Genomic DNA, 22500 nt, shown 5'->3' on the forward strand with positions numbered 1-22500 from the left:
TGGAGTCCTCCGAAACAGAACAACTCGTCCGTTAGTGAACTTGAAGTCATAACCTGGTCTCTGAAATACTTCTCACACGCGGCAAAGCACCTGGGTTGACCTGGAAGGAAAAACACACAAGACACACACACACACACCACACACACACACACAAGACACCACACACACAAAACCAGACACACACACACACAGACACACAACACACAGACACACACACAGAGACACACACACACACACACACACACACAGACACAACACAGACACACACACACACACACACAGACACACACAGACACACCACACACAGACACACACACACACACAACATTACTAAGAGGTGAACACAGAAACATGGAGGCACACAACTGATCTCTCTGATCATCACATGACTCTTCGGTTCCTACCAGAGGAGAAGAGAAGAAGGAGGAGTAGAGTAGATGGAGGAGAGCTTCCTCCGTGCAGCGGGGCAGCGAGCTCCCCTCATACAGGAAGTAGTCCAAAGAGGCAGGAAGTAGCCGGGGGCAGGGGCGGAGCAGCGCCGACCCGACCCCCATGTTGGGTAAACACTGACACTGTCCGTCCTCTGGAGAACACTGGGACAGGAAGTAAAGAATGAGATTAGTTAGGATTTCGTTATCTGGTATTAATAGTTGATTATTGATAATAATTCATTAATTAATAAATAATTAATAGTTGAGACCATATGGGATTTTAGGATGTGGAACTTAAACCGACCTGATCTTTACTCAGCATTCACTCTTTAAACTTTAAAAGCTGAATAAAATCAGGGAAAACATACGTGGTGCTGTAAGCCCTCACATCGCAGTCGCACGGCGCAACACCTAACACAGAGTTTCCCAAACCCAGAAACCTCCTGAATACGGAAACACATCAGTCAGGATCATAACGGAGTCATAATGGCGTCAGAGGAGCGTCATAACAGAGTCACAACAGAGTCATAAACAGGAATCATAACGGAGTCAAACGGAGTCATAACAGAGTCATAACCAGAGTCATAAACAGAGTCATAACAGAGTCAAACGGAGTAATAACGGAGTCACAACAGAGTCATAAACAGAGTCATAACAGAGTCATAAACAGAGTCATAACGAAAAGTCATAACAGTGTCACAACAGAGTCACAAACAGAGTCATAACAGAGTCATAACAGAGTCATAAACAGAGTTAACGGAGTCATAACAGAGTCACAACGGAGTCACAAACGGAGAGTCATAACAGAGTCATAACAGAGTCATAAACAGAGTCATACGGAGTCACAGAGTCACAACAAGTCCAACGAGTCATAACAGAGTCACAACGGAGTCATAACAGTGTCACAACAGAGTCATAAACAGAGTCATAACGGAGTCATAACAGAGTCACAAAAGAGTCATAAACAGAGTCATAACGGAGTCACACGTGTCACAACAGAGTCACAACGGAGTCACAAACGGAGTCATAACGGAGTCATAACGGAGTCACAAACAGAGTCATAACGGAGTCACAAACAGAGTCATAACGGAGTCACAAACAGAGTCATAACTGAGTCACAACGGAGTCACAAACGGAGTCATAACAGAGTCTATAACAGAGTCATAAACAGAGTCATAACGGAGTCACAACAGAGTCACAAACGGAGTCATAACAGAGTCACAACGGAGCACAACAGTGTCACAACAGAGTCATAAACAGAGTCATAACGGAGTCATAACAGAGTCACAAAAGAGTCATAAACAGAGTCATAACGGAGTCACAAAACGAGTCATAACGGAGTCACAAACAGAGTCATAACGGAGTCATAACTGAGTCACAACGGAGTCACAACAGAGTCATAACGGATTGATTGATTTGTTAAAATGAAAACTACCAGACATCGATCACACAGCGGTCCCATTGCCAAATGGTCACATTCACAACTTCCTGTCAGCTGATCACAAGACCCAACACTTCCCAAAAAATGACACCTGCACACTGAAACACACACAGAAATATGATGTTAGATGTTATATATAGAATACTGGATACTAGTATAGTTCAACTACACATGTAGACAACTTACAAGGAACAGATGTATGGCTAAAGGCAAGAACACAAGGCTGAATAAAGGTCAAACGTTGAACTAAGTTGCACATGTAAAAACTAGAGCTGGGCAGCAATTAAAATTTAATCGCATAATTTCCCCGATTATTGCAATTAACCCTTAATCGCAAAATGAAATAATGAATTCAAAGTAATGTATATAGTGCAATTTTTTTTAATGTTCTGCCATATGAACAAAAGTGCCGTAACATTTGTTCTGCAAAAACTTACCAGCATTTTGTTTATAAAGTAGCAGTATAATAAATATTTAGTGTCCATCTCAACTTAAAGAATGTATTTATCACGTCCAGAAATGGATTCATCTGATTGGAATGTTTGCTAAGCAACTTCTTATGTCCACGCCCTTCTTATGTCCATGTCCTTCTTATGTCCACGTCCTTTTGTTGTTACACTAACTCTGCAGCACTTACTGGACTGGGTTTAGAGTCCCACAACTTTATGCACTTCGCAAGGACACGCGCTGTTAAGCAGAGACACTGAGGGACACTGTCAAATGCGCTGTTAAGCAGAGACACTGTGACAGGACGCTGGAGACACAAAGCAGGGGACATGATCAGAAGGCAGAAGGCTCGCAGCAGCGATCAGATTTCGTATCTATTCGTACTATCCGTCCTAACTGCGGGGACTTTATTTGACACATTCCACTGCTGTGCAACTTCAATAAAGTGTCCCGCGCATATCTCAGCATAGTGTCTGTCCTCTGTTTTCAGTCCAATCAGAGCACGTGAATGCAGCGCCCACTGTTCATCAGTATAATGCACTGGAACTCCGAGATAATTCTGGTTACCCAGTGAGTCCAGTATAGTCCCCAGTCAGTCCAGTAGTCCCCAGTGAGTCCAGTATAGTCCCCAGTCAGTCCAGTAGTCCCCAGTGAGTCCAGTATAGTCCCCAGTGAGTCCAGTATAGTCCCAGTCAGTCCAGTATAGTCCCCAGTGAGTCCGGTAGTCCCCAGTGAGTCCAGTATAGTCCCCAGTGAGTCAGTATAGTCCCCAGTCAGTCCAGTATAGTCCCCAGTGAGTCCAGTATAGTCCCCAGTGAGTCCAGTATAGTCCCCAGTCAGTCCAGTAGTCCCCAGTGAGTCCGGTAGTCCCCAGTGAGTCCAGGGTAGTCCCCAGTGAGTCCAGGGTAGTCCCCAGTGAGTCCAGTAGTCCCCAGTGAGAGAAACAGCAGGTGCATGTTGTAGCATGGTCGCTTTTGCAGTCCTCTCATTTTTATACAACTCGTGTATCTTCTTGTGATGGTGCGTGTTGGGGGACTCTCGTACCTGCCGTCGTTGTTGCGTCGTTGTCCTCCACCAAACCAATGTCCTCCACCGCCCTAATGAGCCTGCAGTCTGTAGCTGTCCACGTCGCTATGGCATTTGTTAGAGTCTCTTGCTTTTGTTTATCTATACTTACCCACACGCTGCATCTAACATAGTCTGCTGAAGCCCGCCCACTGTGGTTTATCTCTACCCCCCCCCACGCTGCATCTAACGTAGTCTGAAGCCCCGCCCACTGTGTGTTTATCTCTACCCCCCCCCACGCTGCATCTAACGTAGTCTGAAGCCCGCCACAGTGTGTGTTGTTGAATGATTTGCTGGTATTAACTGTCAAGGTGATATTTTAGACAGGAAGTACTCCGGTGATAAGAAAACTCAACTTTGCAGTATTTACAAAGCCTGTGAGCAACAAACTTTTACAATAATAAAGAAATAATAAAAACTGCGTTAACGGGCAATAAAAGAATTGTCGGCGTTAATTAATTAGTTAACGCGATAATAACGCGTTAACTTGCCCAGCCCTAGTAAAAACATTAAAAAGTGTATGCATAGACGTAGATATAAGACACTGTCCTCCCACAAAAAATGCCTAAATAAGTTGTTTCCACAAGCAGCCAAGTAGACGCAGCCAGCTGAGGACGTGCGTAAGGAAAAGTGGCACAGCAGCCGTAGTTAAGTATAAGTAATAAAACTAACAAACAGTAGCCCACTCCTGATTCAGGTTCATGTTCTTGTGACGAACTGGAGCCTCCAATCACAGCCAGTCATGTCAGAGGTCTTTAACATGAACATGAAGCTTCTCTGCGTCACTGCTCTTTGTTCAATAAAGGTTAAAAAGGTTGAATCAAAGTGATTCTTACCCTGACAGCCGGTGGGATTGTCCTGTGTCAGATTGAAGAAGCCGTGTTTACAGCGATCACAACGTTGACCCTCCACGTTTTCTTTACAGACGCAATGGCCACTCAGGGCGTCACAGAGACCGCCGTCCTGAGAACCTGCCGGGTCGCAGTCACACGCTGAAACAAAACACGATGGAAGTTATGAATAAGACTGTTCTCTACGTCTCTATGACCGTCACTAATCTAAGTAATGAATAAGGCTGTTCTCTACGTCTCTATGACCGTCACTACAGTCGTAACAGAATGAGAGTTTTACTTCCACCAGTTCTCAAGTCATAAACACATGCTCATGATGTTAACTGTAAAATCTGGATGTGGGCCAGCCTTATTCCCCCCTTGTCAATAAAACCTGGACCAGGGTGAGTCAACCTCTTGTCAATAAAACCTGGGTCAAGGTGAGTCGGTCTCTTGTACATAAATTGGGGTTTTAAAACACACACACACACACACACACACACACACACAACACACACACACACACACAGTAAATGAATGACCGCAGTTGAAACGTACGTATGCAGCCGTGTGGGTCGTCGGCCGCTCTCTGTGGATCTCGATACAGGAAGGGTCGGCATTGGTCACACTGAGGCCCTGTCCTGTCATGACGACAGTCGTCACAGATACCGCCGCTGATGCTGCCCGTTGCTTGGAAACGAGCCGAGTCAAAGTGACACGAGTCTGAGTGACCGTGACAGTTACACCCTAAAAGAGTAAAAGGGAAACACCAGGGCATGATTAGGAACAGAAAGGAGATTTACAACTGCCTGGTTTATGTTTTGTATCAAAGCTTTCAGTCCTGCAGATGTTTTATATCAACATAAAGAAGGGGTTCTGGTTTACTCCTGCAGATGTTGGCGTTGTTTTCTCCTCCAGGCCTCCAGGGGGAGTCGTGGTGAAAGTCCTGACATTTCTCACAGTTATCTCCGGCTGTGTTGTGCTGACAACCACATCGACCTTGAACCTGAGCAACAGAAATCACCTGGTGTGGTGAGTTGAACATGTTTATCCACACAGAAACAGTATGATTAGTATTTATCTATTTTCCCATCTGTGAACCGAGAAAGATGTCTCAGGACATTTGTATCCAATGTCACTGATGGTAGGTCAGAGTAAAGTACATTTGGAGAAAATGTGCAGAAATCAAGACTAAAGATTAAACCAGGGTCCTGAACTCTTGCCTCACAATGAACATTTAAATGGTTAATGCAGCATTGTCTAAGTAAATGAGCCTGCATTCATTTTAAAGTTAATGTTCTTACTGTATATGTTGTAGTTTTACTGAAAAATGTCAGGTCAGCTGACCGGATCAGAAACGCTTTGGGTCAGCTGACCGGATCAGAAACCCTTCAGGTCAGCTGACCGGATCAGAAACGCTTTGGGTCAGCTGACCGGATCAGAAACCCTTCAGGTCAGCTGACCGGATCAGAAACCCTTCAGGTCAGCTGACCGGATCAGAAACCCTTCAGGTCAGCTGACCGGATCAGAAACCCTTCAGGTCAGCTGATTGGATCAGAAACCCTTCAGGTCAACTGATTGGATCAGAAACCCTTCAGGTCAACTGATTGGATCAGAAGCCCTTCAAGTCAGCTGATCGGATCAGAAGCCCTTCATGTCAGATGATCGGCTCAGAAAACCTTTAGGTCAGATGTTCGGATCAGAAACCCTTCCAGTCCGTACCATGGCAGTCATGGTAAAGACACTCCCTTGTCCTCCGTCCACAGGCGTACATTGGCTGGCGTGTCCGTGACAGAAGCAGCTTCCTCGGACCACCATGTTGTAAAGAGCGTAGTAATATTTGTCCTGAGGGTTCCTGCGTCTTCGCCCCAGCACCGTGTCGCCCAACATGAACAGACGAGTGAAGTTCACACGGATATTTGTCAAGGTGATCAGATCTGGGGACAAAGGTTAGAAAACATGTCCTTTCTCTTTGTCAGAATTGTTTAACACACAGTGGAGAGCCAATCAGAGAGCTGTATTCTCTGGTGTAATGTCACCTGACCTTGGATGTGTGGTGCGTTCAGGTTTTCTATTTCAAACACAGGATCAAGAGCTTTCAGCACAACCTGATGGACAAACACAATAAAACACATTCTGAATACAATACACATTTCAAAACACACACACATAAAACATTTCTAAAAGAAGTGGTACGAATGAACAACAACTGTAATTTAATGTGTCTTTAATGTGTTTTTTTTGTTCTTAATTTAAATCTCCCACTTTCTCGTGAAGATTAGATTAGATGATACTTTATTCATCCCACAGTGGGGAAATTTCTTTGTTACAGCAGCAATTCTCTACAATGAAAGAAAAAACAAACAAACAAGTACACACACAAGAAAAACAGGTAAACAACAGACAATGTGCAGAAAGGTAGACTGAAGCAAAGTGAAGTAAGGTAAGGTAAAGTAAAGTAAAGTAAAGTAAAGTGAAGTGAAGTGAAGTGAAGTGGCGTCACATGAGGTATTGTGAAGTAAAGTGCAGTTGCCATGGTACAAGCAAACAATATTGCAGTGTTGTAAGTGACGCTAAAATTAAGTTGAATATTTAATTAAAGTGATAATGCGAAATCAGGTAACCATAATATAGTTATTTTTACCTGTGACCATAAATAGTATTGAAAAAGTAAGTACTTGTAATGGAAAAATATAAATACAGATAAAGTTATACAGAGTGTGTGGATTAAATGAAAAACAATAACAGAAACTACAACACTATCAGGTGGTGCAGGCGTTGTAGAGTCTGACAGAGACCGGGATGAAGGACCTGCGGTACCTCTCCTTCTTACACCAGGGGGGTATCAGTCTGCTGCTGAAGGAGCTGCTCAGGGACCCCACAGTGTCATGTGGGGGGGGGGGGGGGTATCAGTCTGCTGCTGAAGGAGCTGCTCAGGGACCCCACAGTGTCATGTAGGGGGAGGGGGGTGGGTTTATCAGTCTGCTGCTGAAGGAGCTGCTCAGGGACCCCACAGTGTCATGTAGGGGGTGAGAGTTGTTGTCCATGATGGATGTCAGCTTAGCTAACATCCTCCTCTCCCCTACTTCCTCTATGGGTCCAGAGGACAGTCCAGGACAGAGCTCGCTCTCCTGATCAGTCTATTGAGTCTGCTCCTGTCCCGGTCCGATCTGCCCCCCCTCCAGCAGACCACAGCATAAAGGATGGCAGAGGCCACCACAGAGTCATAAAAAGTCCTGAGGAGAGTCCTGCATACTCCAAAGGACCTGAGTCTCCTCAGCAGATGGAGGCGACTCTGGCCCTTCTTGTAGAGTGCTTGGGTGTTATCAGTCCAGTTCAGTTTATTGTTTAGGTGAACACCCAGGAATTTTTAGCTCTCCACTACATCAATGTCCAATCCCTGGATGCTCACCGGTGAGAATTGGGATGTTTTCCTCCGAAAGTCAACAATCATCTCCTTTGTCTTGCTGGTGTTGAGCTGAAGCTGGTTGAGCTCACACCAGCTGACAAAGTCCCTGATGACCATCCTGTATTCCAGATTGGTCCCCTCAGAAACACAACCAACAACGGCTGTGTCATCGGAGAACTTCTGGATGTGGCAGTGGGTGGTGTTGTGCATGAAGTCTGAGGTATAGAGGGTGAAAAGGAAGGGGGAGAGCACCTTACCCTGAGGGGCTCCTGTGCTGCAGTGCACCACGTCAGACACACAGTGATGGAGCCTCACATACTGTGGTGAAGAAGTTTTTAATCTCTGGTTTGATAGAATTTGGCTCAGTCAACAATGTACAACAGGACCCCAGTGTTAAAAGTGACAGGAAAAGGTCCTGACGATGTTAACGATGACTGAGAACATTTGACAGCATGAATGTTGTGGTGTGTTTTGATGTGTGTATTTCTGCATACTAGGGTCCACAAACAGAGTCTCTGTGTCAGATACTGGGTCTGACTGGAAAGATGACACTCTGGATTCAAAAAGCCAAATTATTTTCATGTGTGATGATTTAAGTCCCTAAACGAGCCACTTCATAGTAGACACAAACTAGAGACTTAAGACATCCAGAGGATGTCTGGCTGAAACTTAACAGACATACACTAGAGACCGAGGACATCCAGAGGCTGTCTGGCTGAAAATTAACAGACATACACTAGAGACTGAGGACATCCAGAGGATGTCTGGCTGAAACTTAACAGACATACACTAGAGACGAGGACATCCAGAGGCTGTCTGGCTGAAAATTAACAGACATACACTAGAGACCGAGGACATCCAGAGGCTGTCTGGCTGAAAATTAACAGACATACACTAGAGACTGAGGACATCCAGAGGATGTAAGGCTGAAAATTAACAGACATACACTAGAGACTGAGGACATCCAGAGGCTGTCTGGCTGAAAATTAACAGACATACACTAGAGACCGAGGACATCCAGAGGCTGTCTGGCTGAAAATTAACAGACATACACTAGAGACCGAAGACATCCAGAGGATGTCTGGCTGAAATATGAGGTGCCAAATATAAAGATAAAAGCAATAAAATAAAAATGAAATAAATAGAAATAAAAGAAAACTAAAATGTACTGCCAGCATACGGTGGCAGTGCCTCCCCTCTGTCTCATGTGAATGAGACAGAGGGGAGGCCTGTCTAATAGATAGATAGATAGCTTTATTATCATTACACATGTACAGGTACAAGGCAACAAAATACCGTTTGGAGAAAGCCTCTGGCCAAAGCTATTTCAAGCACCGCCACACGCACTCTCTGAAAAGGATTTATGCAGACAGCAACATGGTACAGCAACATAATATACAATACAACATCACAACGTAATGCACAAGACAACACAGTTAATGTGGACACATGAAGGAATTTTTTGAGGTGGCATTGAGAGGGTGCGAGAAAAACACAAAATTGAGGCAGACAGACAGATACGGGGCGGGATGGGGGGGGGGGAAGTGTATGTGTGTGTGTGAGATAATGAGTTATGTGTGCGAATGTGAGCGTCAGACTGTCTGTGTTGTTAAAAGCTCAGTTCATCGGCGTGACCTCTAAGAGATAACCAGTGCACAGGACGAGACACAAGGCCAGCTACGAGCTAATTTCCTGCTCGGGTTAAGGGTGGTGGGGAGGGTAGTTGATCAGTTGCAGTCCAATTTAGGTTAACTCTGTAGAATTTGTTCGAATCAATGTCCTTCACGCAATTGTTATCAACCTCAGCGACATACAAGCATCCATATCACGTAGTGATTTTTGCAGTCCATCTACCTTTTCTGCCAGACCGGTGGCTACACGAAGCAAATCCGACTGGGCCCTGATGGCATTTATCCCCTTCTGCGCTTCCACGGTCCGGTCTGAGATGTTGCGAGACAGTTCACTGGACTGGTCAGCCCTCAGATGTAAAACCTTCATCCTCTCAATCACTCCGTGTAGGCACTCTTTAAGTTCCCCAGACAGCTTGTGGGTAAATTTGCTGGCGGCTATCTTACCAATTTTACAATTGGTCAGTGAGACCCAAAGGCCGATGATCAGGAGCCCCACCAACAGAATTCCAATTATCCAAATATTGGATAATCTTCAACTTCCTCCATAGTTAGAACGTCCAGGCAGACCGCTTGCCAATTCGCCAGGAATCGCGAGCATAACCTGCAGGGAACGTTCCACTCGGACATGACGGCTCCCCCGGAGAAGCATGTTTGGGTGAAAAAAATCTTGTCAATAGCACTAAGTGACCAGTTAACCAATTCCATTTCGACTGTTCCAGGAAAACTGCAGGCAGGGAACAAAGAGAAAAGAGAAAAAGTTCCACAAGACAGGGTAGACAGACTGGGAAGGAGTCAAGCTAAGATAAGAGGGGAGAGGAGGAAAAACACATCTGCTCTCACCAGAAGCAGGAAGAAGAGACAGAGGGGAGGCCTGTCTAATGTACAGAAGCAGGCCATTCCAATGTTTTGGACCCAAAACCCAAACGCCTGATCCCCCCTGAGCTTCAGCCTAGCTTTGGGCACCGTCGGGAGCAACTGGTCAGCCTACCTGACAGATCGGCTGGGGGTGAAGGGGTGCAGCAGCTCAGAGAAGTAAGAAGGGGCAAGGCCATTGAAGACTTTAAAGCAAATGAAAGAATTTCAAAATGAATCCTCAAATGGATGGGCAGCCAGTGAAGTGTTTAAAAAAGTCTGAACCCTTGTGTTGACCATTGGATCACGGGGATCCGTGCAGTTTATTTGACTTTTTGCAATGGCCGTCGGGTCCCAGGGACCCACGCTTGTTTAATTTCATGTCATGTCTACTACCGCAGACATGGCCCTGCGGGTCCCGGGAAACCTGGCCCGTATTCTATAGTATTTCAATTCTACCGTGGCCTCGTCCTTCGGGTCTCCATGTTCTGGGCCAGTATTATATATTAGTTCTTTGTCTTCTACCGCACCTTCAGCCTTTGGGTCTCGGGGATCCGTCCTGCATTCGACTGTATTTTTCCACTACCCGGCATCAGCTTTCAGGTCTCTGGGACCCGTCCTATATTAGACTGTATTTCACTACTACAGGCCTTCAGGTCTATGGGACCTGGGACAGAATGCAATTGTATTTCTCTATTACCACAGCATCGGCCTTGGGTCTCTGGGACCCGTCCTGTATTTGACTGTATTTTTCCATTATCGCGACACCGGCATTCGGGTCCCTGCGAAACGTACTGTATTTCAACGTATTTCACTTCTACCGCGGCCTCATCCTTTGGGTCTCCAGGACGCGGGCCAGTTTTCTACAGTATTTCTTTCTCTTCTACCAAAGCATCGGCCTTTAGGTCTCTGGGACCCAGCCTGCATTTTGACTGTATTTCACTACTACGGGACAAAATTTGATTGTATTTCTCTATTGCCGAAGCTTGACCGAGAGCGCAGACGCTGCCCGGCAGGTAAAATACACACCGTGTGCGGCTGCTGCTAGAGATACATCTGCGGGAGCTGCACGCAGGCCTACTGCGCTGAATGCGTGAGACCGTAGCCACTTGGGTCACGGGTAGCGTCAACCAATATAACCCATAACTCTGGCAGAGTTACGCTGCAAAAACCAAAAACAAACGAGCGGCGGATAAACAGACGTGTTGGGAGTGGCTCCCGCAAAGACAACAAGAAACTGAAATGAATTAAAATGCACCTTGAATCTATTCTGAATAAAAACCCTTTGGGATACTTGTGTTGTGTGAGATGTGACTAGAAATTCAATTCAAGGAGTCTTTATTATCCTCGAGGGGCACTTTGTTGTGCAGCAGCATGTAACATAAATAACACCCAGGTTATACAAGACAACAGCCATACATCTAGAAACAAAAAAAATACGTACTACACAGAAGACCACACCTCACATTGACTTATTATGAAAGCCTATAGCAGCAGGGACAACAGAGTTTTTGTGTCTGTTTGTCCTGCATATAGGCTTCAGACTGAATCTGCTGCCAGATGGCAACAAGATGCAGCAGCTGTTCAGGGGGTGACTGGGGTCGGCCCGGACTGACTGGGCCTTCTTGAGAGACCTTGTCTCATAGACAGAGTTTAAATCAGTCAGAGGGTTTTGGGAAATCTTGCCACACACCTTAACTATATATTGCAGCTTGTTCTTGTTTTTAAGCGTGAGGGACCCAAACCAACTCACAACATACAATGTAAGTAAGCTAAAAAACCAAAATAAACCAGGGCAGTTGACCTGAAATTATACACATGAAGTCCCCGGGACCCAGAGCAACTGAACAAGTCCCCGCAACATGAAGGACAATACAAAGGTTAAGGAAATGTAAAATTATAGTGAGGTTGCAAACTCACTATTTACAAGATGTAGAGCCAACGTGGGAAATCTACACAACCTTATTTGTTGATAACATATAGTATTACCACAAAGGTCACAGGAAGTGCTTTTATTCTAAAGGAGCCTACACACACGTCTGTTATCTTGAATGATGAGATGACCATGAGATGGCATGCTGACATTTGGTCACTTTCTTGTTGCAGCATATCGAGCAGTGAATGTTCACATGAAAAAACATTTGAAGCCACGACACTATAAGTGGTGTGTGTGTGTGTGTGTGTGCGTGTGTGTGTATTGGCGAGTGTGTTACCTCTCCATCAGTGGATGGATCTGAACCAGAGTACCTGCTGTCACAGACCACGTCGTCAACGCTTTTGGCCGGCTGATCTGACACTGAAGGGAAATGAAGCAAACAGTCTTCTGCAAAATAACGAAAAACTTTCCAGCTTCGTCCAAAATCCTTCGATCGCTCCACCAACATGGCCGCCGGACGGAAACTCTGCAGACAGGACATGACAGCAGACACGATTTCTTTTCTATATTGGTTCACATGTTCCTTAATTTCCTTTGGAATTAATAAAATGTTTATTTATCTACTGTTGCAAGGACCATGTGATGTCAAACAACCCATTTTATACACACTTTTAGTTGATTAGTTTTAGTCTAGTTTATGAGTACTTAATCTACAGGACAATCATTTTCTCTGTAAGGACTGAAATAATCAGCTGTGAGGTCTAAACCATCCGAGGTAGACTGACTACGAGCTGTGATGCTGTAAAACCAAGAAGATACAAAACTCTTTATATCTGCATTTAATGACATGTTAACGGAGATACTGAATGGGAAAAATCACTTTGAGAATCAGAGGAAAAGGGGCGCTCGCTGCTCAATAAGATAACAAGAAGACACAGAAAGTGGGAGAGGATCAGTACACCTGACTCCTGAAACCGTCAAAAAGAAAGCGTCAGCCAATCAGAGTTAGAGAAGTACGTTAGCCTGTTGTCCTCTAAGAATCCTTTCCTCTTTGATAAAGCTTATAGTTAGGGCTGGCTCAGGACAGTCCTGAATCATCCCTTAGTCACGAAAAGAGATAACTGTTGTTGTGATTAAGCACTATATAAATACAATTGAATTCTCTCTCTCTCTGTCTCATATCTACCTCCTCTACACAGGGGGATGGTTATGTCTCTCTCTCTCTCTCTCTCTCCCTCCCTCTCTCATCCACCTTCTCTAGACAGAGGGATGGATCTCTCTCTCTCTCTCTCTCTCTCTCTCTTCCCATCTCTTCTAGACAGAGGGATGGGATCCGGTTGGGGAGAGTTCTAGCCTGACCAGGCTCCTCTCTTTACCCTGTCTCTCTTAGTTATGCTGTAATAGTTTTTGACAGCTGGGGACTTCCTTTGACACACTGAGCTCCTCTCTGCTCTATCTTTCTATCTTTCCATTTGTGTGCATCCATGTCTCAGAAATGCTTGTTACTAACCTAGTTACTAACCTAGTTACTAACCTAGCTCTGGGGAGTCACTCCCCGGAGTCCTTATGTTCTTTTTCCCCAGCATGTTTCATCGGATCAGGGAGGCTCCAAAATCATGGTAGCAGCTGTCGCCATGGTCCCGCTACACGTCCTGCTACGTCCTGCTACGTCCTGCTACGTCCTGCTGTGCCTTGTAATGCCCACAGTGCCCTGCTATGCCATGAAATACTACAAAGAACTACTACAAACTACTATTTTTGTGACTGTTATTTCCACTCTTCATTAACCCCAACCGGTCGTCAGACACTGCCTCCCAAGAGCCTGGGTCTGGTCCTGGGTCTGGGTCTGTCCCAGGTTTCTGCCTAAAAGGAAGTCTTTCCTCTCCACTGTGGCCCTGTTGCTGCTCTGGAGGAAACTACTAGAACTGTTGGGTCCTTGTAAATCCTGGAGTGTGGTCTAGACCTGCTCTATCTGTAATGGGTCTCCAGATAACGCTTGTTATGAATTGATACTATAAATAAAATTGAATAGAAAATTTAATCTGGAAGGTGTGTGTGTGTGTCTGTGTGTGTGTGTGTGTTTGGTGGCTCACCTTGAAGGTGAGGACCAGGTGACTGAACTGGAACACGGTCTCCAGATCCAGCTGAATGCTGACCTCATGAACTCCTGCAGACAACACAGCGCTTTAGTTACTTATGTATGTATATATATATATATATATATATATATATATATATATATATATATATATATAAATATAGAGCTGTGAGTTTGTCACGCTTCCTGTGATGGTTGGCTGAGAGGAAGAAACACTTAAACATACTCTGCTTGGACATTTTAAAACGAACCATTCTCAGACTGCCACCATTTCATTTTCCTTTCAGGGTCAAAGGTCGTAATGACGTTCTCGATGCGGTGGCTGTTAGGGTTGCTATGGAGATTGTACGGCAGCTGAGAGTCACATGTGAAACATTTCTCTTCTCCTGAAGGAAGAGAACAAATATTCAACGTGATTCTTAATCACTAACATCCTAAACTGTCGAAGTCTCATTTTCTTCAGCAGTCTGATTATTTAACCCATTTTAATGCAAGATAACTTTTTTAATCATGAACTTTTGTTTTTATTATTGGTCAGTGATCTGATTCCTTCTGCAGCTGCTGAACTGTTGTAAAAATCCCATTTCATGCAGTAACTTTCTCTACTCTGTAGAAATTTAGAATGGGTTTGTTTTTTTCTCTACTGAACAGTTTTTAAAGAAACACGTCTGTGAGAGAATGAAGATCGAATGGAATGAAGAGAGGAAAATGCAGTCATGAGGAAAAGTGATGCTCAGGGTGGAAATAACAGCACTGGATAATAAAGTGACAGATCAGAACATGTTTCAGTTTGAAAGTCTGAGTACGAGCCAGAAACAGTCAATCAGAAAAAGAGAAAACAAGTTTTCAGAAAGAGAACAGAGTTTACCTGCACTGAAAGACAGAATCCTTTACCTTGGCATGATCTGCCCTCACCTGCGTATAAGGCAGTGCATTCTAATCAACAGCTTGTATCTAACGAGTTATGCACATCAATTATAAGATGCACTGAAAGACAGAATCTTTACCTTGGCATGATCTGCCCTTACCTGCGTTATAGGGCAATGCATTCTAATCAACAGCTTGTATCTAACAGAGTTATGCACACCAATATATAAGAAATCCCACGAAATCAGGGAACTGCTGGCCCCTCACAAGACAATTAAATTAAATAATTATAGTAGTAATAATAATAATAAATAATATTAATAATAATAATAATAATAATAATAATAAAAATAATAATGTATCTTTTAGTAGTCCCAGAAAGGGAAATTCCAATGTAGCAGTTAAAAGGTGAGCCAGGTACCAAGCACCCCGAGGTGACATCCTTTCAGAGGCCGTTACAGTTCAGTCTAGACACCAATGTGACCATTAAAGACAGCGGTCACCCTAAATAATACTTTAGGAGATGAGCTACCGTTTCCTTGACTTCTTCCAGGGTACCACTGACCTACCCCCCTCTTACACAGCAGCAGTCAGTGCGCTGTGGACAGTGATACATAGGTGGAATACATATGGATTACAATGCTTTACTTTTCAAAGCTACATGCATGAATACTGTGTGAGAACAGGCTTAAAATAAGGTGACCTCTGACCTCCAGGTACCCGAGGATGCAGTAGTTTTCTGGTCCGTCCAGACCGCAGGTAGACGAGGCTGACAGCTGTGCTGCGCGACCCACATCAGGTCGCCAAGCTGGGGGTTACAGGAGCCCCGGGACACTGGTCCCGGAGGTCCTGAAGCAGAGCTTCTGGAAGAAAAACTGCAGAAATATAGATGGGTCAGTGGATTTTAAATTCTAGTCTTGAATCTATCTGAATTTAAATCAATGTGTGCAAATAGATTCAGCAGACAAAAAAGACAAGTTTGGTGCAGAGATGATTACATCAGAAGAAAGACTTCAGGAAACATTACATGTCATATATACGTTTTTAAATCCAAATGCCTCAGAAAACAAAACGACAAGTAGAGAAAAGTTATTACGTGTCCTTGTGAAAAGTGATCTGACTCTACTTCCCCTACACACCTTACCAAGGTCTGGCTTCACCACAGATGCATCCTGGGACAGGAGAAAAACATCCAGAAAAACATCCTCTGGGATGTTTGTTTCCACTATTTTATACCAATCAGATTGGTCAGAGTGAGCTAAGCTCTTATTTGTTTTTACAATATTTTACATTAGTGTTTTGTATGTTTGAGTTTTCTGTGCAGCACTTTGGTAACTTTGTGTTGTAAAATGTGCTATACAAATAAAGTGGATTGGATAAATAGTCTGAGGAAGGAACCCCGCTAAGGAAAACTCCTCATACAACTTTACATGTAGTAAACAGTAATACACAATACAGTAAGGTGAGCTATTTCATTTATTTGTCCTCATTCGTTTAAAAGTCATAGAAGGGGCGTGGTCTGTTTACATGGGCATGGCTATAGTATAGGATGGCTCTATATCAAAGTTTCATGTAAATCAGAATAACGTTTGCCAAGATACAGCGGTTCCTGTTTCAACAGCCGCCCACAGGAAGTTGGTTCTTAACTCTGGCATTGTGTTAGCTATCAAAATGATATTGATAACTTTAGTCCCGAGGGTCAACCGAGTGTATGGCTGAATCTCATTTCTCTGTCTTACCCTACCCCTTACCTTAGTGTTGCACGTTCACATGAGATAATGCTATCCCTGCAGGTCTAGCCACTCTATAATCTACAGATAGAGCAGGTCTAGACCTCTCTATAATTTACAGATAGAGTAGGTCTAGACCACTCTATACTTTACAGATAGAGCAGGTCTAGACCACTCTATAATTTACAGATAGAGCAGGTCTAGACCACTCTATAATTTACACATAGAGCAGGTCTAGACCTCTCTATAATTTACAGATAGAGCAGGTCTAGACCACTCTATAATTTACAGATAAAGGAGGTCTAGACCACACTAGACCACATAATTTACAAGGACCAATAGTTGCCTCCAGGGCAGCAACAGGCATCAGACTGTTCTGGAATATCAGAACAGCTGTAGTTAATTTGTTTGTTTGTGGTCTTATACATTTGATTTTCTTTACATGTGTGCAACATGCAAGTTATGGTTCAATAGTGGATAATACTTCTGTAATTTAATATATTTTTATTTCATGTTTTTGCCTATTATGTATAATTTATTGGGTAATAAAGATTTTTGTTAAAGAAAGTGCTTCTAAATATCCATGACATTCAAAACTGATAACTGAAACAAGAGGAGTTAGACAAAGGAGATTTCCATAAATCGCTAATTAACAAAAAGATTCTAACAGCACCATGTAAGGACGATTCACTCACACTTTGGCGTGGATGCTCAAGCCCCAATGCGGTACAACTGTGTCATGTTTTGTGTCAATCGGAAAAAATCTGGGTAGGATACGCAACTACTGTTTCAACAGCCTCCTACAGGAAGTTGGTCCTCTATAATGCACATTTTTTGCACTATAAAAGTTCTTTTGATAACTTTTGTCATCAGGGTCCACCGAGTCTACTGGTACAAATGTGTCAGGATTGGACTCAAGCTCCAGGAGTTACAAAAACTAGATTTTGCATATGGCTAATTTGCTGATTAATTAAAGAAATCAAAAAAAGCGCCATCTTCCCGCTGATTGATGGCAAATTTGCAGACATAATAAAATAAAAAATAAGAAAACATCATACATGCTCAATACTCTGAATCCTTTTTTCTACACAAGTATTATCAATATTAATATGTTGCATGATGTTCCCCATCTCTCTTCACTTCCTTCCTTCCTTCCATTTGAATCAGGGGTGTAAGTGATGAAATGTGACAAGCTGAACTCACGGGTGAAGAAGATGAAGATCATGTTGTTTGGACTGGGCTGATGGTCTGTGGAGGACAAACATAATGAGTTAAACTGTATAATTCATTGTCTGGATCAAATCTCTCCAGAAGTCTATCTCCTTAAACAGGAAAAACACAAGAGTCGTGATCTCAAAAAGAAAAAGCTCAAAGCTAACATTGATCAACAGATACAGAACAAAACTAAACTGATCAACCATCAGAGATCATGAAGTCATGACTGTAATATCAGCTGGCCAAACGGGTACTTTCGGAACCACACATAAAAATAACCAAATACCCCAGACATCAAAACTAGAAGAGACCTCTTGAAATTAAAAAAGCTCTGTTGTACAGAGTAGAAAAGAAAAACGTATAAATTCTGCAGATTTTCCTTCTAAATCACAGTTTAAAACTACCAAATGAATGAAATGATCAGCTGATTGTGTTTGTGTCTGATTATTATCATGATCATGATTATATTACTACAGGGGGCAGAGACTCTGCTCTGCGTAGCCTCAGCAGCAGGAGGAATAACTCTACAGTGAATGAGTTTAGGCATGACAGAACATTCTTGATCTTATCTTTCCCTTTCTCACCTATCTCCTCACAATCTACTCCGCAGTATCCTGAATCCTCCGAAATCCTTAATGTGGAGAGAAGAGGGTGCCAGGGAAACACACACACACACACCTAAATGCAATGCTTAAAAGGTATTTTAATCCAGTCATAAGGTTTCAGATGTCTTGTCTGATAATCATATGAGCATGAGACTGCTTGACAAACGTTATGCTTTAAATAACTCTAATATTAAATTTATATGATGTTAACAGGGTGCATCATTCTAAATGTCTCAGACACATTGAGGTAAAGTGACGTGAAGCAGAGCTGAAGCAGGAGAACACGGAGCCCTCCAGGGACTGCTGAACTTTAACGGGAATGCTCTGAGGATTTACTGCTGCATGACAGAGTGATTAACGGCTCCTTCAAACTGTTTCATACCAACCCTTCACACTTCTTTCAAAACATATTCCTAGTTCAGTACATTCTTAAATTAAAATGTTCTGCTTTTAAGATCCATTATCAAAGATAACAATAAAATAAATAAAGTTTAGTCTCTTAACGGATCTGTGAAGTAAAGAGAGACGTTTATTATTTAAATATAAAATGATTCAAAAATATATTTAATTTCATTGAGCTTTACCACCATTATAGTTAATGTAAAGGGATATTTCACCATTAGAAAGATGAATAAATCTCTAAATTGGGTCACTTATTTAGTAGAAATGTGAATTTTATTTAGAAATATGTGCCTCTAGGCGGGAAAAGCCAGAAAATGTGTTTTTGGCTCATGTGGAGAAAGACATCTAATCCCAGAATGCACTTGCTTCCTGCTTTACGAGTCCACTCCCATGCAACGCCTAGCGTTTCCAGACAAAGACAACTCAACTCTAGTGTGTTTAATTGTAATTTCAACAATGTTTCGCCATGGTTCTAGTGGTATTACACATAAAATATATATTAAAATGACCTCACATAAACTCGTAACTGAACTTGTATTGGGAGTTTGTTGAAGTTGGATGTAGTCTTTCTACCTAGCTAGCTCATACTCCCGCCCTCGTTGCGCGGTTCACCTTGGACAATTTCCCTTACTTGCTAGCATTAGCTTTCTACCTAGCTAGCTCATACTCCCGCCCTCGTTCCAAGGTCACCAAGGACGATGTCCCCTTACGGCTAGCATAGCTTTCTACCTAACTAGCTCATACTCCAGCCCTCGTTACACGGTTCACCGTGGACGATGTCCCCTTACCGGCTAGCGGCATCGGGTGACACCGCTGGCTCAGGTGCGGGTCTCTGTAGCAGGTGAAGCTCCCATAGTGTGTTGAGTTTCCGTCTCTAAAAGTTTCCTGCATATCTCTGATCTGTACTACGTATCCCGGTGGTCCAGATTTTCGTTATTTTGAATAACTCTTGTAAATGTTTGCCTCTGAAAACATCAAGATGGCTGACACTTGGCTTGCTTCTGCTCGTGTCGGGTGAAGATGACAGTCCAACCCCCAATGGGCTGAAAACATGCAGAACTAGCTGGCTGTAGTCCAAAGACAAGGGCAAAAATGCCTCCGAGATGCTAAATGACAAGAGTTGCATCTTAGGGTTCAAACCAGCGGTAGAAACTTTCTATGTTTGTCTGTTTTAGTTATTATTTGTTGTTTGCTGCGCCAGCTCAAATTACTGTGACCTGGAATGAGCTAGAAACATGAACCTTGGGGGAATAACTGGATATAGTGTGCATGTGCTTCTGTAGAAATTAAACCCATTCAGTCACATGGTGGCGCTGTATTCAAAATGCAAACTTTGAAAGGCCACGCCTCCCACACCGTAAGTCCCGTTGACTTGGAATTTCTCACACAGGTGCCACTTTATGTGCTGTACAAAAAGCCTCAAGGAACATTAAAGTCCCCCTAGACAATGGTTCCACCATTTTGAATTTTTTGAAAAACACATTTTTGAGATCTCCTCCTACACCGTAGATCCGATTGCCATCCCACGTCCAGTTATTGTGCCTTTAAAGGCCCCCCCGACAATCTGAATGAGACTTGCAGTGTATGTGTGAGGTCATTATAGAGAAACTTCCTGGACGTTTTGTGTTGATTGGACAAACATTTTGTCAGTTATAGGCTGATTTGCTCTGTATCACCTGCAATTTGTTTGCTTTGTCTGGTTATATCTGGGGCACTTATCTGAATATACCCTGGGAGTTTTGTGGGTTAGGGTACTAGTGGTGTATGTATATAAACAGTGGGGTATATCTGGGGCACTTATCTGAACATACCTGGGAGTTTTGTGGGTTAGGGTACTAGTGGTGTATGTATATAAAACAGTTGGGGTATATCTGGGGCACTTATCTGAACATACCCTGGGAGTTTTGTGATGAATTGCCTTACATTTGCTGATTGTCTTCATTTATGTTCAGAGCCACGCCCCTTTTAAATAAATTGGTCAATAACTTGAAAAGTAATTGAGATATGGACATGACACAAATCAAGGTTGGAGCTTGTAGTTGCAGCTCGCTGCTTCATAGCAGTTTTTATTTCGATCATTCTTTTCTCAGATCAACGGGAGCTGGCCTGAGCTACATATCACCCTGAATTGAAAACAAATGTTTTTGACCAATCAGCTGTCACTATTTTAAACAAATTCACTGTTTGTCCAATTGTTAAAAAGCTTGTAGGATATGTTTTAAAGCCACGTTGAAACACATGTGTGAAATAACTTTGAAGTCGCTAATGAGAAAAAAGATTTGAACCACCAATTGCCGCTGAGGCTATGTTTTATTTATTTCAGAAATCAGTTCATAATTTTAGTATTTATTCTGTCATTATTTTACAAAAGTCTTCTGCGTGTGCAAGTAGTCTGTGAAATGACCAAAAAAAAAGGTACTGAATATGTAGATTTTTAGGAAAGAAAGTCTTTGAAAGCAAAGGTCAACTGAAGGTAATTTTTTGTACTAGTCATTAATACTCTAGTCACTGAACGATTAACAGCTTCACTGAGCCGTGCGTCACAGCTGCCACTTTTATTGTAGATGCATCATCTGTCTGATTTACAGCTCCTAACTGAAACTAAACTATCAACTTTGTTTATCAGGTTAGTTTTCATTTTAAAGAGAGAAGATTTTGTGTTAGCTAGAACAGATTAAGTACAGTGCAGTCTGAGACATGAAATCACGGTGAAACACTTCAGCAAGCTACTGAAACTTCAATATTATAAACCATCAGCAGGTAATTTACAAAATGTTTAACTTCTCCAGAGAAACAACAAGGATGGCCAACAGGGTTGAGTTTCATTCATTATAAAAACTGTTGAAAAGAGAGTGAACTTGAGCCTACCTGCTTCTGCTGCCTCACTGAGAAAAACTAACACATCTGGGCAGGTAACAGCACACCTGAGACACATGTAGCCTCAGGCTCCTTCTGTCAATGAAAGAGGGGGGGCATGGAGAAGGCAAAGGGAAAGGTTTTACAGCAATGAGAGAGAGAGAGAGAGAGAGAGAGAGGAGAGAGAGAGAGAGAGAGAGAGGTTATTTTATAGTATCAATTCATGACAAGAGTTATCTTGAAACTTTACACATGGAGTAGGTCTAGACCACACTCTATAATTTACCAGGACCCAACAGTTCTAGTAGTTCCCTCAGAGCAACAAGTGCAACAGTGGAGAGGAAAAACTTCCTTTAGGAAGAAACCTGGGACAGACCCAGGCTCTTGGTAGGCGGTGTCTGACGGGCGGTTGGGGGGGTGTTGAAGAGTGTCAATAACAGTCAAAGTAAAAGATAATGGAACAGTGACTAAAAATAGTTTGGAGCAGAGCCGCAGGAACATTTTGAATTGGGGGTGCTGACAAATTTTCAAAGTTTAAAAATGAAAACATGCATACTTCACAAGCGGAAAAAACAAGAATAACGTCCATAATACAAGACAGAACAAACTAGGCACGGGTAATGCAAGACATAGGCACACGGCTCAATACTACAAAATATGCCTACTACAAGCTCAAAAACACAAGGGTATAAAACACTTCAATGAATTATGTTAAATCAAATCAAAGTGAAGCAAGCCAGTCTGA

At 43.0% G+C, this 22500-nt stretch overlaps 1 protein-coding gene across 1 annotated transcript; it reads right to left on the minus strand.

The window, feature by feature from the left end:
• Positions 1-404: 404 nt before the first annotated feature.
• LOC116678065 (laminin subunit beta-4-like) lies at positions 405-19790 on the minus strand (the record flags this gene model as incomplete). Its single annotated transcript, XM_032508155.1, is given in 15 exon segments — positions 405-593; positions 820-874; positions 1811-1970; positions 4221-4376; positions 4773-4961; positions 5100-5220; positions 5937-6151; positions 6259-6322; positions 12320-12508; positions 14076-14149; positions 14332-14466; positions 15651-15743; positions 15746-15796; positions 17881-17925; positions 19688-19790. Coding segments are annotated over 15 exon segments (1839 nt in total), but the record flags the coding sequence as incomplete, so codon positions are not given.
• Between the last annotated feature and the right edge of the window lie 2710 nt (positions 19791-22500).

This window comes from Etheostoma spectabile, unplaced genomic scaffold (assembly GCF_008692095.1).
Source record: "Etheostoma spectabile isolate EspeVRDwgs_2016 unplaced genomic scaffold, UIUC_Espe_1.0 scaffold00006408, whole genome shotgun sequence".
Lineage (NCBI taxonomy): Eukaryota > Metazoa > Chordata > Actinopteri > Perciformes > Percidae > Etheostoma > Etheostoma spectabile.